General features: G+C 41.5%; 1 protein-coding gene across 3 annotated transcripts in view; it reads left to right on the top strand.

Annotated features, from left to right (window-relative positions):
• Positions 1-18862, top strand: part of RIMS1 (regulating synaptic membrane exocytosis 1) — a 484827-nt gene that overhangs the window by 13360 nt on the left and 452605 nt on the right. The window contains exon 3 of one of the 3 annotated variants that reach the window (XM_026654646.1): positions 21-52. The exons of the other annotated variants lie outside the window; for them this stretch is intronic. Within the exon in view, the coding sequence (XP_026510431.1) occupies positions 21-52 (32 nt within the window). The remainder of the gene's footprint in view (positions 1-20; positions 53-18862) is intronic. 3 annotated transcript variants of the gene reach the window in all.

Genomic DNA, 18862 nt, shown 5'->3' with positions numbered 1-18862 from the left:
GCCCCAACCCCCTGTCCCAGCCCTGAGGCCCCTCCTGCATGCCAAACTCCTCATCTCTGGCCCCACCTCAGAGCCCACACCCTAAGTCAGAGCCCTCACCCCCCTGCATCCTAATCCCCTGCCTCAGCCTGGAGCCCCCTCCCACACTCCAAACCCTTCTCGCACCTTAAACCCCTCATTTCTGGCCTGCCTCCCTAGCGGGAACTCTCACCCTCCCCCGCACCCCACCCCTCTGCCCCAGCCCGGAGCCCCCTCCCACACTTCAAACCCCTCAGCCCTACCCCTCCAGCCTGGAGCCCCCTAATGCACTCCAAACCCCTCATCCCCAGCCACAACCCAGAGCCCACACCCCCAGCTGGAGCTCTCACCCCCCTGCCCCAGCCCTGAGCCCCCTCTCGCACCCTAAACTCCTCATCCCTGGCCCCACTGCAGAGCCTGCATCTTCAGCTGGAGGTCTCAACCCCCTGCACCCCAAGCCCCCTGCCTCAGCGTGATGAAAATGAGCAAGTGAGTGAGGGTGCGGGAGAGCATGTGATGGAGGGAAGGGGAATGGAATGAGCAGGGACGGAGCCTTGTAGAAAGGGCAGGGCAGGGGGCGGGACAAAGGTGTTCAGTTTTCTGCAATCAGAAAGTTGGCAAACCTATGCCCCAGCTTTGTAAGAAATGAAACCAAGGCCTAATCACGTGTACTTATTAAAGATCTCATAGCATTTTGCAAGAGCAGATCTATGCTCTGATTAAATCCAGTTTAATTAAATATGTTCTGTATACCTATCTTTTCCTGAAGTTTTAATTGCATATGCTATTTTTTTTACTTCCTCTGTGAATCTATATGCTAGTGTTTCGTTGTGTTGTTAGACAAGTACTGCATTCCACTCCAAAGGGGGAGATTTCGAAGATGCATGAAGTGATTTTTTTTTAATTGGATATGTAAAAATTTGAAAATCCCTTTCGGACTAAAGGCACTGTATATTTTTCCTGTGTTTCAAGACAAAATTAAATATTGATTTTTTTTTAATGTAAAATCTATTTGAAGAATGTAGGCCTTTGGTAACGTACTATAGTTTTTATATCTTGTGTTTTTATATGATTCAATATTGATTGCAGCTTTAAATTTACAAAAAAAAAAAAAACCCAAACAAACCTTGATATATAATCTCTGTACAACTTATTTTGCTAATTTTGTATGTCCACAAGTTAAGTTAAAAGCAGAGCATCATGCATTTCAATTTTTTTTTTAAAAAACACTTCAAAAATTATTAGAAAACTTTTTAATTAAAGTAAGAATCAACATGAATGTAAATGGACTGGTGGCTCAGGGAAACAGTAATGAACTACAGATCCAACCACCTCTACATCCTGATTGTTTCCTGCAGTCATCATTAGTTTTCAATGGGCTATGTGAAATATAGCAGTAATTTCAGTCCAGTTCCTGCTGGACACAAGCACATCATAAAACCACATTCTTCCTGTTCTGTCTGTTTATGAGACCACTTAGAGAGAGAGAGAGAGAGAGAAGTTTTGGGCAGAGTGTCAATCACACGTAGATAACACACAGCTGTCTTTTTTATCAAACCCAGGTGTTGTCTGATTTCCCAGGATTTAATGTTGATTGGGAACTGGATGAGTGTAAACAGTCTGAGGCTTAATCTGGGTTAGATAGAGGTAATAATGCTAATTGGGTGGGGGAGGGATCTTGAGAATACTAAGGACAATGACACTCATTATTGTGGGATTTTGTCCAACTTTTATTCAAGGGGTTTGTGATTTGGGGGTGTTTTTTGGATAAACTGCTTCTGGAATTTCAAGTAACTTTGTTGATCAAGAACACCCTTTTCCTTCTTCATCTGGCTAGGTGTTGACAACATTTCCCTCAGCTCAGACTTGTCCAAGTGATCCATGACTTCTGTCATCTTCAGATAGATTACTGCAGCACCCCCCATGTGGGGTTATACTTGAAGACAACTCGGAAGCTTCAGCTGGAGCAATATGTGGCCACAAAACATACATTACGCCTTTTCTTTGTCAGCTGTATGGGCTTGCTATTCATTTTTGGGTGCAATTCAAGATGTCGACTTCGGTCTGCAAAGTCCCATAGCCTGCATCCTGGCTATCTGATACGGTCTTCCTCCCCATGCACTGCCACAAAAATTGAGATCAGCAGAGACACATAAGATATTAGTCTCCAAATATAGATAACAGGGGACTTGTGACCAACCCGTCTCAGTGTAGGGTCCTTGGATCTGGAACTTGCCAAGCAGAACTCTCCCTACAGAGCCAAAGCTTAGTGGTCTTTAGGGCATGGTGCAAGTTCTCATCTCATATAGGTTTTTGCTTGAAGGGTATTGGGGCTGGATAGGTAAATTTATTTGAGCAGTCTCTTGTTTTTAATTGAATTATTAGGTTAAAATATCAAGTGCTAAATATTGTAGATAGGACCATGTACATTTGCTATTTTATGAATAAACCAAACAAGCCAATCAATAAACATATGGACTTTGCATCTGCCACTCATGTTGACCCACTTTGTCAGAGGCCAAGGACTAAATGAACAAGAAAACTAAACTATCCCCTTCCATCTGTCCCCTCCAGGGTGGAGTTGAGACAAATTGCGAGTAAGGGAAAGCTGGCGTTGCCACAATGCCTATTCTGTGGTTAAATCATAGAATCGTAGGACTAGAAGGGACCTCGAGAGGTCATCTAGTCCAGTCCCCTGAACTCATGGCAGGACTAAATACTGTATTATCTAGACCATCCCTGACAGGTGTTTGTCTAACCTGCTCTTAAAAATCTCCAATGACAGAGATTCCACAACCTCCCTGGCCAATTTATTGCAGTGCTTAACCACCCTGACAGTTAGGGAGTTTTTCCTAATGTCCAACCTAACCCACCTTTGCTGTAATTTAAGCCCATTGCTTCTTGTCCTATCCTCAGAAGTTAAGGAGAACATTTTTTCTCCCTCCTTATTGTAACAACCTTGTATGTACTTGAAAACTGTTGTCATCTCCCCTTTGTCTTCTCTTCTCCAGATTAAACAAACCCATTTTTTTAAATCTTCCCTCATAGATCATGTTTTCTAGACCTTTAATCATTTTTGTTGCTCTTCTCTGGACTTTCTCTAATTTGTCCACATCTTTCCTGGCACGTGATGCCAAGAACTGGACACAATAGTCCAGTTGAGGCCTAATCAGCGCGGAGTAGAACAGAAGAATTACTACTTGTGTCTTGCTTACAACACTCCTGCTAATACATCCCAGAATTATGTTTGCTTTTTTTGCAACAGTGTTACAATGTTGACTCATATTTAGCTTGTGATCCACTATGACTCCCAGATCCCTCTTTCTGCAGTACTCCTTCCTAGGCAGTCATTTTCTGCAGTACTCCTTCCTAGGCAGTCATTTTCCATTTTGTATGTGTGCAACTGATTGTTCCATCCTAAGTGGAGTACTTTGTATTTGTCCTTATTGAATTTCATTCTATCAGACCATTTCTCCAGTTTGTCCAGGTCATTTTGAATTTAATCCTATCCTCCAAAGCAGTCTTGCAACCTGTCCCAGCTTGGTATCGTCCGCAAACTTCATAAGTTTACTCTCTGTGCCATTATCTAAATCATTGATTAAGATATTGAACAGAACTGATCCCTTCATGACCCCACTCGATATGCCCTTTCAGCCTGACTGTGAACCACTGATAACTACTCTCCGGGAACCATTTTCCAACCAGTTATGCACTCAGCTTGTAGTCACTCCATCTAGGTTATATTTCCCTAGTTTGTTTATGAGAAGGTCATGCAAGACAGTATTAGAAGCTTTACTAAAGTTAAGATATACCACATCTGCCGCTTCCCCCTCTAACCACAGGACTTGTTATCCTATCAAAGAAAGCTATTAGGTTGGTTTGACATGATTTGTTCTTGACAGATCTATGCTGACTGTTACTTATCACCTTATTATCTTTATTATCCTTGTTAAATCAAAGAGTCCAGTCTCCAGAGGCTTTATTGTTTGCGGTGTTGAGTGCTTCTTGTGCAGTGCTGAGTACTCATTGCTCCCTCATAGGAGCTGCCAATTTAGCACCTTTCACGACTACTATAAATTAACTTTACAAATTATTTTTAAAACCTGAAGTGTATTAACACTATATCATCTTGGAAGAATGTTCAAAGGATATTTTGTAATACGGTTATGCTTCCTGATTTAGTCTCAGAGTTGAAAATTAACTCAACTGATAACAATATAGCACTCCTCAAGTTTGTGCCTCTGCTGCCATATCAGGCTGAGACAGCCAGCACCCTTCTGTGACCAACAGTGTTTTATACATCTGTCTTTTTCTCAGGTGTAAAAGGTTACCTGCAATCTGTGAATATTTTCCTATGAAATGAGTGTTTCGCTTTAAAGATCTTGTCAGTTGCACTTGGTGCAGTTTCTCTAGGGGTCCCACCTTTTCCCTAACTAGTCCCCTTCAATTAGATCAGCCCTTAAACTCAATTTAAGTTAAGAGTTTATCAGCCCTTAAACGCCATACAGTCTCCTTTTGTCAGTTTCTCATAGGCAGCTCGGCATGGGGCTGTTACCCGTCCACTATCCCAGGCCTTTCTGTTCCCCCTTCTTTATAGGCTTGTTTTCTTTATTGGATGCTCTATGCATCCGAAGAAGTGAGGTTTTTACCCACGAAAGCTTATGCCCAAATAAATCTGTTAGTCTTTAAGGTGCCACCAGACTCCTTGTTGTTTTTGTAGATACAGACTAACACGGCTACCCCCTGAAACCTGACATCATAAACTCTGTTACTAATGGGACTAATTATGTGAAAATCAATCAAAGACTCAAAAAACAGAGTACACATACTGCTAAATTATGACTAAGATGCAAATTAGGGTCTGTGTGTGGTCTTGTCATTGGATTCAGTTTTTGATTGGTTTAATTCTAACTTTGCCCGTTTTACAGTTTAAGGAATTGGAGAAGTACTTTATGAAATCCGTGGGAGTGAGATGTACAGAAATGGCATGGTGAAAAAGACAAAACAGTGGTTTCTGATTGGCATCCAAACTGCTTGTGGACCTGTGCACAGTATCCTTAAGTAGCCTTTCTAAACGATTCACCACACCATATAGCTGTGATGGAAAACAAATTATTTTATACATAGGAATAAATAAAATTCTACTTTCATTTATAAATTTGACCTCATTTGAAGCTGAAGGTGCTCAGCATGTCTGAAATTCGGACCATTAGCTAGGTGCCTGAGTATAGATTTAGTTGTTCCCAAGTTTAAAAAGTTTTGTTTTTCTTCCCACCCCCACAATCCCTCCCATCCTGAAATTATTGAGATCACTGTCCTTTTGTGTATCTTCCTTTGGGAGACCCTCTTGTTTTTCACATTGACCCATTAGAGATGCAATAGCAGTTCTTGGGGTACCAGGAGGCAGCCTCTCCAGGAGAAGTATCTTGATGGTGAATGGCCACAGAACTGGGCAACAGCAAAGCTGAGACGTTATTAAACTTGCAGTGTTGCCAGCTTTTATGACTTTATTGTGAGTTTAATGATACTGAGGTTCGTAAATCTTTTATTCAGTCTTGTGAAATTTTACCCTTATCCAGAATGGCTTCCAATCTCTCATTTATTAAAAAAAGACTGAAGCCACTGGCTGCCTTCAGCAAGGTAACCACTATTTTCCTTTAGCCTTTGGAGATCAGAGTAAGGGTTCCCTTAGTATTGATGGTTGCCACCTTCCATTCTTTCCAATGGGGCTAAAGCCAGGTGGCCCTGAGGAAAGATTGTGGCTCCTTAAGTCACCAAGTGAGGGCAAGGGAAGGGATGGGATACTATGGAAATGCAGGGAATGGGCCTGTGGTGGCAGGAGGGAAGAGGGATGTGTTAGGAAATGGGTCAGGAAATTACAAAGAAGCGCAGGTTATTGTTGGTGCAGAAGACAGATTTTGCGGAGTGGTGCAGGGAAATATGGAGTACAGGGGAATGTGGGTGGCAGAGTGGTGAATGTGATGGGTAGGGGACTGTGAGGGGAGAAGGAAAAAATATGAGAGGCAAGTGAATGTAAGGGTTAGGTTGTAGTAGAGGGACCAGAAACTGTGGGAGAACATGGAGGAAGAATGTGGGTGGGGCAGCTGCCTATCTAGCTAGGGAGTGGGTCAAAGAGGGATCAAATGGCACCATGCCACACCCCAGGAGTTACATAAGTGGAATGTCCCATGAGAAGCAAATAGGGAAGCCTGCATTTTTATGTGTATGTTCGAGATGAGATGATCATGCACATTGGGGATAGGCAGGTTCCCCTTAAAGGTGAAAAAAGCAGAAGTCAGGTAGGAAACAAAATGATTTTTATTTTAATTTCATGATAATTAAGCTAATCTCATGATATTTTGGGGGCTGAGTCATGATTTTTGAATGCTTGGGGTTGGCAATACTGCTTTCCCTTCTCTCTCTGCAGGTCACCGCTAGTTAGATGATGGGATCCAGAACCACAGGTTGATTTGAATACAAAAGGAATTGAACTCCTCAGCATGTTCAGCTGCTCCCCTGCCACCACGCCCAGTTACTCTAAGCAGCAGCTGCAGTAGTTTAGGGAGTTCTAACAGCACCCTCCTCTTCCTCCTTCCAAGCTGCTTCTGACTAGCAGTTGGCTAACGAGCTGTGCAGGGAAGAGGTGCCCCACACAGCGCAAGGTGGAGTTAGAATTTCTCCTCAGGGTTGCAGAGGAAAGCTTGGAAAGGTGTCCAGAGAATGCGCCAAGGGTTCAAAAGCCAGAAGGCAAATAAAAAGAACCCCAGATTATTTTATGAAGTTTTATGATTTCATACTGATCCAATCTCTAGTTTTACGATTTTAAACCAATCCAATCTTTTTTGCGGGCTTGTCTCTTGATTTTTGAACACAGGCAGTTCTGTAACATTAGCTTTATTTTAACAGTTGAGACTTGAGACACCAAAAGATTGTCATGCAGGAATTTTGTGGCAGACACAGGTTTTAAACCCTGACTATTTTTAATCACAGGCTAATTCTTTATTCCCTAGACAGTTCTTCCTCCCTATATCTTGTCTATCTGTTCCATTAGACCTCAGTACGACTCTTTTAAACTCTTTAACAGTGCTACTGTTTTTGCTAGGGTAAGGCTCAGAACCCAGAAATAGCCGATCGGTGGTAAAAGTAGAGTTGTCGGTGTAGCTGGAGTATAATGGAGGGGGAAATTGGATAGGTTGGAGGACAACAGCAAAGAGAGAAACTTGGTTGAGTTGACAAGTAAAAGTCAAGTGAGAGAGGAAGGTAGATAATGAGACAGCAAATGAGGGTACCAAGTCGCAGATTAAACACATTTACCCCCTCCCCCCATATTTTATTCCCCACCCCATTTCCACCTCTCATCAAAAGTGGTATCAAAGCCCAGAAATGTTGGTACTGGTGTGGAGTGCTTTAACACTTTATTTATAAATCTCGGAAGAGAGATGTTTAGTCCAGTGATGCATGCCCATATTCTGTGGCTAAACTGTTCCATTTTAATTTCTAACTAGATTCTCATTTACAATATGTTTTAGAAGGTGGCAAGTAGTGTATAAAGTAATTGAAAAGTTTAAAAAATAAGTTCTAATTTCTCCTACAAGTAGGTGGTTACTGTAGTGTAAAATAAACTGCATACCCATTTAATATATGCAATTTTAAATTAACAAGGACAGGGATATTTTTTTCCTGTTACTGTTTCTATATTTGTCCTGAATTTTCAATTTAATATTTTTTAAATTATACATGAGGATTTGGCAATTCAAGTGATATGCTTTTGTTTTAATGAGTGTCCTGCAGTATCTAAAGCAAGATGTGAGGAGACAAAATAATCCCTATGTGTAGATTAGGAAATAACCGATACCTCATTTACTACTATGTGGTGACTGTTGACTTTTTAATGATGACCAATATTCTTTCCCAATGGGAAAGGTTCCTTGTCTAGGAGAGTTCCAGCAGAAGTACAGTGAAACTGATGCAATTCTTAAATGTTTCACCGCTTCCTTTAGAGGAGTAGCAGAGCAAATTTTACAAGAAACAGGTCAATGTCATGCTGCTGTTTTTTCTGTGGGCAGCAGCATAATCCTGTGTGGAGGAGGGAGGGGAATCTAAAAAAGTCACAGAGTGGAGAAAGGGGAGACTGGGAGAAGGAGAAACAGATAAAAAAGGGCAATGTGTACAACTGAAATAAAGAGGGAAAGGAGTGGTACTGTCCTACATCCCAACAGCTAAGAGGAGAGAGTTCCAGGTGTGACACTTACCAGCCAAACCCAATAATGAACTGGTGTGTTTCTGTTGGGAGAGGGGCAAGGGAGATGAGGGAGTTGTGGGATCTAGGGTGATAGCAGGAAGGAGAGGAACATGTTGGGTTTCCCATCAGGGCAGTGCTATTAATCCTGTTACTTCTGGTACCATCTTTTATATCGGCCTCCCGCTATTAGGTTTAGGTCTCTGATATATTTGTCAAGCTATGAATTATGGGATAGATGTTGGAATTCCCTCCGAGACCTTTTCCACTTGGCTTATTCAGAACCCTCATTCAGTTCTGGGAGAACACTTTGTTCAGTTCCAAAAACTTTGTTTGAATCTGGACTCGTCACTGAGATTTTATTATTGACATTTTTTAAAGCTGCACCTGAGGTGATTAGCCCGTGCATGTGGCGTGTGTGTGTGTGGCTTAGGATCTAAGTTCCCTCTAAGCTGCATGGCCACACAGCAGGCTATAAAGAGCTGTGTAGGTGTGCAGCCACAGGGGCCTGGTGGGGAGGGGAGCAAGTTGGGGCATGCAGGGCTGCCGCAGGCCTCTCCCCCGGCCCCGGAGCTCCTGCTAGCAGGAAGGAGTGCCTCTCCCCCGGAACTGCTGCTGGCAGGGAGAGGGCTGGGGGGAGTCCTCTGGCCCCAGCCCCAGGGCAGCCTGCATCCCAAACTTCTCATCCCTGGCCCCACTCCAGAGCCTGCACCCCCAGCCAGAGCCCTCACCCCCCCCTGCATCCCAACCCTCTGCCCCAGCCCTGAGCCCCCTCCCACACTCTGAACCCCTCGGCTCCACCCCCGCCACACATCACCTCAATATTGCTGCACATAACAAAATTCATTCCGCACATGGATATAAAAAATTAGAGGGAGCATTGGTTAGGGTGCACCACAACTCGAAAATACATAGTTATAAATCAGATTTTATACATAGACTACCACATGCATTTTACAGTCTACATTGTGTTAAGTGCTTTATGATTGGCTTACTAATTTTGTGAACCAATCCTTGTATAGATTATAAAATATCGATGAACTGCAAAGTGCACTAGTAAGCAAAGCCGCAGCTGCAAGCTTATCATCACACATTCCTCTTACTACTATTTCTTTAGCTACCAGCTACATATTATTTATAAGACCACTTGTGAATTCATTCTTTATCCATTGTTAATCTCTGTTTCCTTACTTCTGTTTTCTTTCATTGTTCATACAAAGCCTACAATAGACATTAAAAGTATGGAAAAAGTTTCCCAGTTCTTATTTGCGAAGTAGAAGAAGTGAATTGGGTGTATGCACAAGCACACCCAAAGCTTAAGGTTTATGGTCAGTGTTCAGGCTCCAGCACCAACGTGAAGCTGCAACAGACTGAACAAGTAGTAAATGTGAGTGCCACAACTTCCATTCATGCAGTGTTGTATGACTGAAATTTTAAAGACACATGTCAGGAAATCTCCTTTGGGCTGAAAAAATGCATGACAAATTTCAGGCCAAACTACCACTTTTTTTTTTTGGTAAAGTTAATGTCCTGAAGGTATGAGCTTTTTCTACTATAAATATAGCTGCTGTGACACCATGACATATTATTTAAATGGCCATAGTGGTAATCCTCATCACATCAGTGTTACCAGTTGTTATTTTCACTAATGAAAATGCTGTTTGTTTTTCCTTTCTCCTTTTACGTGAACATAGAGCTCTTGAAAAGTGCTAGTCTTGGCCACCAAAGTTCTCTAGCCACAAGTAGTGTGCTAGCTACAATTAGTGCAAACTTCTCCACAATTCTGGCGGCATTGCCTCTAGGAGTGAAAGGGTAGTTCATTTTCCATTTTTTTTTTAAAAACCTTGATACCTCTGCTGAAATTGCCAGCATGGAGTTCCTGCTAGTACTAATTATGATGGTAGTTTAGTGACAAACACACTTGTTTGTTAGGAATTACAATCAGACCACTGAGCCAATGATGACCTGTTGTGAAATGAGCTGGTGATCTCGATGCAATTCCTAATAAACAAGTGTCTACCACAGTTACCAGTCAGTATCTGTCAGAAAACAGGCCTCATTCAAATTTATGATAGAGATGAAAAATTCTATATTCCACTATTAGTCATCTTAGTATTCATATCTCTTGTTGCTCTCCTATATTCCAAACAAATCTAAACAGGTGAGCGACTATCTAGTTCTTTGAGCAGTGTCCCTATGGGTGCTTCACTTCAGGTACATACCTGCACCTGCAATCGGAGAGTCTTAATAGCGGTGCCTGTTTGGGCTGCACGTGCCCTTCCTTCCTCTCACGCCACCGCTGGTGGCTACATAGCGCTGTGCGGCCAAAGCACCCTCAGTTCCTTCTCAACCACCCTTGCCCTGAGACCAAGGCCTCGGCAGCACCTCCTTAGTTTCTTCACATTTACGTTTTAGACTTAGTGTTAGTATAGTTATACAGTAGAGTTAGTTAGCTATAGCTACCCTCCTCTCCACTGTTTATTTTCTTAAAAGAAAAATTATTATTAGTTACCTGTAGGATTCCATTCACCCCTATAGTGTAGTGTAGTTTTCACCTCCTTCTTCTGGTGGAACGGTACTGACTGGCATGTCTGGCTCTCTGGGGTTTAAATGCTATCTTTCTTGCTGGGAAGCAATCCCGGTCAGTGACGGGCACTCCAAGTGTGTTCGTTGCCTGGGCGAGACACACACATCTTAAAAGTGCCACCATTGCCTCAACCTCAAGACTCGCTCCAGAAAAGCAAGGGAGCTCAAGTTAAAGTTCATCCTGCTGGAAAATTCACTGTACACGGCTTCCAACCCTGGACCACAGACCTCAGTGACGGCCTCTGGCAGACATTTCATGCCACCCTTATAGAAGAAATCGCATTCCTCAGAAAAGGTGGTCAAAAAGCGGGCAACAACCTCCCCTTCCAGGGAACTGGCTAAAAATAAATGAACCCCAGTTCGTTTGACATTCTTGGTACTGACAACGGCGCAGTTGAGCACCGTGATTAAGCAGGATCTTCCAGTACCGCTGGTACCATGAAAGCCAAAGACCCTAAGCAGGTGAGCTCTGAGAGGAGTGGCAGAGAGAAGCTTACCTCCTCCTCCATAGTACTGATGGAGCATCTTAAACATGCAGCACTGGGCAGTTCAGCATCACTGCAGTCGATGGCACCATCTACTGGTCCCTTAGCGCAAAGCAGAGCCACATCAGTACCTACAACTGCTACAGCTACAACAGCGTTATGCTTATAAGAAGCACATGGGATCTTTTTCAGGGAAAAAGGCAACACGCCGCATTTATTGAGAATACAACAGTTAGCATATGCTTTTCAGTCTCACACACCCACACACACAGTCCTGCCAACAGTTGATGTTTATAGTTACCAGTCCAGAGTCTGGATCAATCTAGTGTCCAGCCAGATTGGTCGCAGAGGGGAGCCGAGCTCTGTCGATTCTCCTGGAGTTGTGGCAAGATGAACCCAAAGTCCCATGGCCAAGTACCCTGTTCTTATAGTCTTTTTTTCCTCTGTTTGAGGTCTATGGATTTTGCTGTGTCAGTTTGTGACCAGTTACTCCTTAATTGGCGTTATCTTTTGATGTTAACATTCCAAAATACCTCCGAGAGGGTCATCCTGTCCTGGTTTCAATTTAATCAATTGTCTTGTCTTTAGGGGTGCCAGCCTCCACCTCAGGGTCATCAATCTGCCCTTCCTTAATTATGGATGTGCACTGATGGTTCTCTGGTGTCGTTAAGTTTCTTCACTCTTCCTTCCTTGACCAGCTGACTTTAACAATGGCCTTCACACCTTATCTTTTCCTGATGCATGCATTCCTCATTCACACAGTCTTTTACAGAGACCTTCAAAGGTATACAGCAGTTTTTATGTTGAGTAAGAAAGGCATTGTAAATTAAACCTTACTAAATCTTGTAATCAGAACAGTTCACATTGTGACCTGGACCTTCAACATTCCTCTAATCTCCTTAACATAGACACAATACAAGATCCTGTCTCTTACTTACTAAACCTTAAAACAAAGAAGTTTATTTTATGTATATTTAACTAGAGTGTCTAATTTATAATACGTATAGGAAACCATAGTAGACATTATAACTTATCCTAAAACAAAAGGGTGACCATAATCAATCATAAGGATTATTCTGGTCTGTCCCTGCCTTAACATCAGTATAGACACTGGCAGTCTGTCAGATGCGTTTCTACCAATGTTCCAGAGGGTCATTCCTTTCTGCTATTCAAAAAGGGTGGCTGGCAGAATGATCAAATCATACATTAATTCTTGTAGTACAAATATAAAATCCTGCTCCTACAACAGCGCTGCCAACAATGTCCTCCTCAATACTGATGCTTGAGGTAGTGCAATAATTCCTTTCCCACAAAGGCTTGCTAGTCTCCACAACACTGAAATCTCCTCTTTTCGGTACTGATGTTGCTCCAGCACACTGGGTACCATGTTAATCATCCAGATTAACCCCATCCTTTTCTAGTGAGGAGGAGGATGATGAGGAAGGGGACATTTACACCTCACCCATTCAGATAACTATCAGACCAGGTCCACTGAAACAACCCAGATATCACCCCCGGGGTGACACACCTGGGAGGTATGGACATGCATGGATGTCACCACTAGTGCCATTCCCACCACAATGGCCTTATTGGGATCCATGGGCTATGTACAGGAAACATTATTCTACGTCTTCTAGGACTCACAGAGACAGACTGAGACACTCCCCATGAGCCTCAGTAGGTAGACCCTCCAAGCTTTGGGAAAAGACTTGAAGAGCAGGAGGAGACTTTAGATCAGGAAGCCACTCCACCAAACAGTCTTTCTTCATCCACTCTGGATGAAGCCATTATGCCTCCACCACCCACAATAGCCGATGACTTTGAACAATTCCAGGAGCTATTTAAGAGGATTGCTGACTTGTTCAAGATACCCCTGGAAGAAGTTTCAGAGTCTCAACACAAATTGCTGAACATTTTACAAACATCAACCTCATTGAAAATTGTGCTCCCCATAAATGAAGCACTTGTGGACCCAGCCAAGACCATCTGGCAGATCCCCACAATGTTACTACCCACTTGTAAGATTGTGGACAAGAAGTATTACGTCCACTCTAAGAGTCTGGATTGTCTGTTTTTACATCCCCTACTGAATTTCTTGGTGATAGATGCCATGAACAAGTGGGGCAGATAACACCACTCCAGAACCACTCTATATGACAAAGATTGGAAGCCGTTAGACCTTTTTGGGTGCAAGGCCAATTCACTAATAACTCTGCAATTCAGAATTGCCAATTATGGACACACTGATGGCCAAATATAAGCGTTTGCTGCGCTGGTGCCTGGAGCCGCCCCTGCATGTGGCAGTCATGCCCTTTTGTGTTGGGTATATTGAGACCCACAGTAATGACAGAGTTTAACCATTTAGAAGTCTGTGGCTTTCTCATGTTACAGATTGACCATGCAGTTAGGTGAGGTGTATCCAAACTGTGTGCCAGGAACCTGAGAGCCACATCTAGATTGCATTGTCACAATGACCCCTTCTGGCCTTGGAATCTATGAATCTATGCATTAAATGTACCAGTTTGCTGCAACTTTCATCTCTTAATAAAGAGGTGCAGCCCATTTCATGGATTTGAAGAGTACAGCAGCTGCATATTGTGAAAAATATTTGGGACCATGTAGGTGTTTGCAGGATTAATATAATTAATAACATAATTTCTCCTTTTTGTTGAAATTTTATGCTTTGTATATTTGGTTACAATGAAAAAAAATTAGGGGTATGTTTGGCAAAAATTATAGTTGAATAAATATGCAGTGAAAATACAGGATTGAGTAGCACATGCTAGAACCTGGAGTCTTCTTATTAAAGACAGGGACAATCTCAGACCCATTATAGAGCTTGGTGAGCCACTCTTAATTCACATGCTGCACTTTGACCAACTTTGCATTAGATAAGCCAGTTAGCCACATGGCATGTGAATTTACCTAGCAGTAATTTCTTCCTTCTTACATCGCATGTACACTATGTAGTCATTGAGCTACATTAAGAGAATATTAAAAATATCACCCAACACTTAGTTGTTCAGACAAAAAAAAATTGTTTTAGTAGGAATAGCTTTAGCACCAGTTGCGTAAATGTGAGTTTGACTTCTGAGCCTGCCTCAACTCGAAAAGAACTGTGCATTAGCATGGTTCTCTACCATGATCAGGAGTGGCCATTTAATGACATTCTTCTAAAACTTTTATAAAACTATTGTTAGTATGGATGAGAAAATACTGTTCTATAGCCATGGTGGTGCAGTATCTTAAAAGGGCTGTCTGAACTTTATACTTAGGTTAAAACGCAGGTCACCACTACAGTTATAGAATCTGTATGGTGTTTTCCCACCCACACTAGCAATAAAAATTGTTATAAGGTGGCTGACTCTGACTCTGATAGTGCACAATTCTTCTGCTTTCACAGACAAATCCTCTAACACTCCTCCCTTCCTTCCTCCAATCACGTTTATTTTTGTACTGAATATTTTTAAGTCCTATTTGGGAATGTTGGTAAAGTTAACACATCTTGTTTTTGTCATACTGTATAAAAAAAGGTTGAATTTTAGTCTGTCTTTTTTTAGCCAGGTTAGGATCTGCACATAGTTTTTAACATAAATGGAGCTGTACGTTTCAGCAAAAGAGATTTTTAAAATCCTATTTACATCTTCTACTAATTTGTTCTATTGTTTTAAACTCTGTGAATGCCTGACATACTTGGACCTACTTCTTCCTAAGGCATTTAATGTGAAAATCTTTTCCCACTAATTGTAAAGGAAACCTAAAATAGCTATTCAGAGAATCTACTTTTGATTTTTATGTTCCGTTTCTGTTGATTTGCTAATTACTGTAAAATTGTATTGAAATCATATGCCTGATATATGGGATCCATATTGTGCTCTTGTACTGAGGCTGCTTATTATAGTACTTTCTAGTCCCCATTTGGCACTTAATTGTACCCCATAATCTTTGGTTGTTGTATAATGTAAGTATAAATAAAAGAACCCAAATAATTCATTTCTTTTTCAAACTGAAGCAGTGTCAATTTTATATCCTCTGAAGTCCAGGGCACTCTTTGGAAGAATTGCTGATTAAAATACACACATCACATGCAGTGAGGCACTGCCAATATTTTAAGAGGTGAATTCCACAAAAGTTTCCCCACTTAGCCTATGATAAAACCTGATGTGAGTGTGCTGCAGAAACTCAGGGAATCTCTTCATTTGTTTTCCTATGTAAACAACCCATTAGCTCATATCCAGAGAAAGGAGGTAGCACCACTTGGCAAATGTACTTACATTAAGTTGTACTTTGCTGAGAATGTTTATATTTTGTCCTGAAAAGTACACTGAGTATATTGATAACAATGCACAGAGTTTTACTTATGTGGAGAGGGGGGAGAATAATCCCCACAAGAAAATATTTTGTTACAATCTGGTCCATTCGAAAGTTGAAAAAATGTGCACTTCAGAAGTATTATTATGAGCCCCAGAGCTTTGTCCTCTCTTGGCAGACATAGTTTGGCAGTGTCCGGAGAGAGAGTGATCTCCTTAAAGGAAAGGGAATTCACCAAACCTTTCTTTGGATTTGATGAAACCTGAAAGAGCCCCCATCAGAACATCACTTGATCCCAAGAGAGGCAGGATCTGAGCAAAAAGCATGGTAACTTACTGAAAATAATAACTTACATGAAGTCTCTTTTTGTTAAAGAATAAGGGTGTGGCCAAGTAGAAAATATCTGCAGCATTCTTGGCCACAGAAGCACTGAAAGGTTTCAAGTGTATAGTAAAAATTTCAAAAGAAATATAATACCTGGGTATATTAGGTTATGTTAGAGTTCTGTCATTTTTCTTGTTGTGTAATGTGCTGGTTAAGAAGAAGAACAGCATTGGAATGGCTGATCTGTTTGGTATCCGAAATGTATTGATTACATGGTGTTGTAGGTTTATGTAAGCATATGGATAGCTCGCCCATTTGTCTTTTTAAGTATATTTCAGGAAGCTAACATATGTAGTTTTCTGTAGTGAGTAATGTACTATATGTTAAAGTTCTGGCATATTGGCAATGTCTCCTATGAATAGGAAATTGGATTTCATAATCGCCTAGTCATTTGTATTTTGCCCTTTTCATATATTTTTACAAATAGAAGGATCAAAGCTGAGATTGGTTGGTGTAGTCATGAAGAATGAAGGATTTTATGGCAGTGTGAAACAGTCTGGCTCTCTTAACTAACCATTTCCTGAGTTTTTAAATGTTGTTTTTAATGTTGTAGGTTGTTTTCCTTAGAAAGTGTCATTTTTGTGGTGGACGGGACTGGAAGTGGGGGAGTTGCTAGCTGGACTCCTCTGAAATACTTTCAACCTTTATTCCCTTTCAACATTTTTTTGTTTAAATCAGTGCCAAAGTTTACATTGGGTTTGTGTAGAAAACCTGCAAAGGGCAGACCTGCTCCAGCAGACTTTACAGGGCACAGCAAAGCAAGGCTGACATTGTCCTCTAGCAAGTTCCTAGAAGATTTGAACGAGGAGGTAGCTCCCCTGGGTAACATACTGGCGTAGTGTTTGGTGGAGGAGAATGGAGGGATAGAGGGGGAGGTTTTTATCTACATAAACTTTAAATGTTCAAGATTTTAGACCTAGCAAATGTAGAATTAAATGCTGACACAAAACCCTAGTTTTTAAAAGAAAAAGCACTATTTGTATTTGTCACATTTCCTAATGCTTTTATTAAAGCTAAACTATGATCATATGATACCAAAGCCCTTGATGGTTTAGGAGTGGATAGTAGCATTTAAATATTAAAGTAAAAAGTAAAGATTGCTCTTATCCACTGTAAGAGCCCAAACTTGTGAAGTGCTGAGCAACTCATATGAAGTTTGTGGTGCCCTGAACTCCCATTAAACCTCATGGAGTTTGAGTGTTCTCGGGAATTCACAGAACTGGGTCCTAGGAGAGCCAGGGGACATGCAATGGAAATTAGAAGCAGTATTTTTGAGACTGAGATTTTCAAAAAAGTTTAAATTCACTGATTTTTCAATGGGATTTGGGTGCCTAACTCTCTTTGGCTCCTTTGAAAATCCCAGACTGGATAAATAGTAGATATTTATCTTGTAGCAAATATTAATTGAAATAAAACAAAAGAAAAATGTGTGGCTGTGAGGCTACTGGCCCTGTATCATCTAGCCCTGCTTGAAGGATAGACAGACATTATGGTAAAACATCCATGGAAGGTCTACTCTAGCACTCCCCCTATTGCTAATGAATAGTGGAACATCAACAGGGATAATGCAGCATTTGGAAATTTGAAGAAAAATGTTAGTGATGACATAGTTTTTGAGGCAGGTTTTCTAGTTGTTGGCAGGGTTTCCTGTCATACCTCATCTTGTTCCTTACCATACTCTTAAAGTGAGGACTAACCTTGCTTTGGTCTCGAACTCTAATCAAAGTCTTTAGAAAGTTTGAAGAAAATATACTGAGGCATTACTGAGATATGTGAAGGGAAGAGGGGAAGGTTTCATGATTTTTTAGATGTTGTGCTTTGATAACCCTAAAACAATTTTATTTTAAAAGTTCGGACTAGCTGTGTACTCGGTCATCAATGAGTACTGCATGTTTTTCTTTGTCTTTCTTTTCCTTTTAAAAATTTGGTGTTCAAATAACACTATCAATATTTTAAAACTGTGTGTACAAAATAGGCTTTACAAGGCAATGGGAATAACATTTCATAATAACATGCCCCTACATGGTATATACAAGTGCATATTACGTGTCTATATGATTATATAAAAATCAGTCATCAGCCATCTTTTAAAAGTGTGTATGAAACTAAATCCTGAGGTGGGATTCAATGTTACAGAAAGTGGAAGATTGGACAAATGACCAGGGAGGAGTATAAAAATATTGCTCAGGCATACAGGAGTGAAATCAGGAAGGCCAAATCACACTTGGAGTTGCAGCTAGCAAGGGATGTTAAGAGTAACAAGAAGGGTTTCTTCAGGTATGTTAGCAACAAGAAGAAAGTCAAGGAAAGTGTGGGCCCCTTCCTGAATAAAGGAGGCAACCTAGTGACAGAGGATGTGGAAAAAGCTAATGTACTCAATGCTTTTTTTGCCTCTGTCTTCACAAACAAGGTCAGCTCACAGACTGCTGCACTGTGCAGCACAGCATGGGGAGGAGGTGACCAGCCCTCTGTGGAGAAAGAAATGGTTCAGGACTATTTAGAAAAACTGGACAAGCACAAGTCCATGGGGCCAGATGCGCTGCATCCGAGGGCGCTAAAGGAGTTGGCGGATGTGATTGCAGAGCCATTGGCCATTATCTTTGAAAACTCATGGCGATCTGGGGAGGTCCCGGATGACTGGAAAAAGGCTAATGTAGTGCCCATCTTTAAAAAAGGGAAGAAGGAGGATCCGGGGAACTACAGGCCAGTTAGCCTCACCTCAGTCCCGGAAAAATCACGGAGCAGATCCTCAAGGAATCAATTCTGAAGCACTTAGAGGAGAGGAAAGTGGTCAGGAACAGTTAGCATGGATTCACCAAGGGCAAGTCATGTCTGACTA

This window comes from Terrapene carolina, unplaced genomic scaffold (assembly GCF_002925995.2).
Source record: "Terrapene carolina triunguis isolate 2854851 unplaced genomic scaffold, T_m_triunguis-2.0 Scaffold42, whole genome shotgun sequence".
Taxonomy (NCBI): domain Eukaryota; kingdom Metazoa; phylum Chordata; order Testudines; family Emydidae; genus Terrapene; species Terrapene triunguis.
This window is presented reverse-complemented; position numbering and strand designations above follow the sequence as displayed.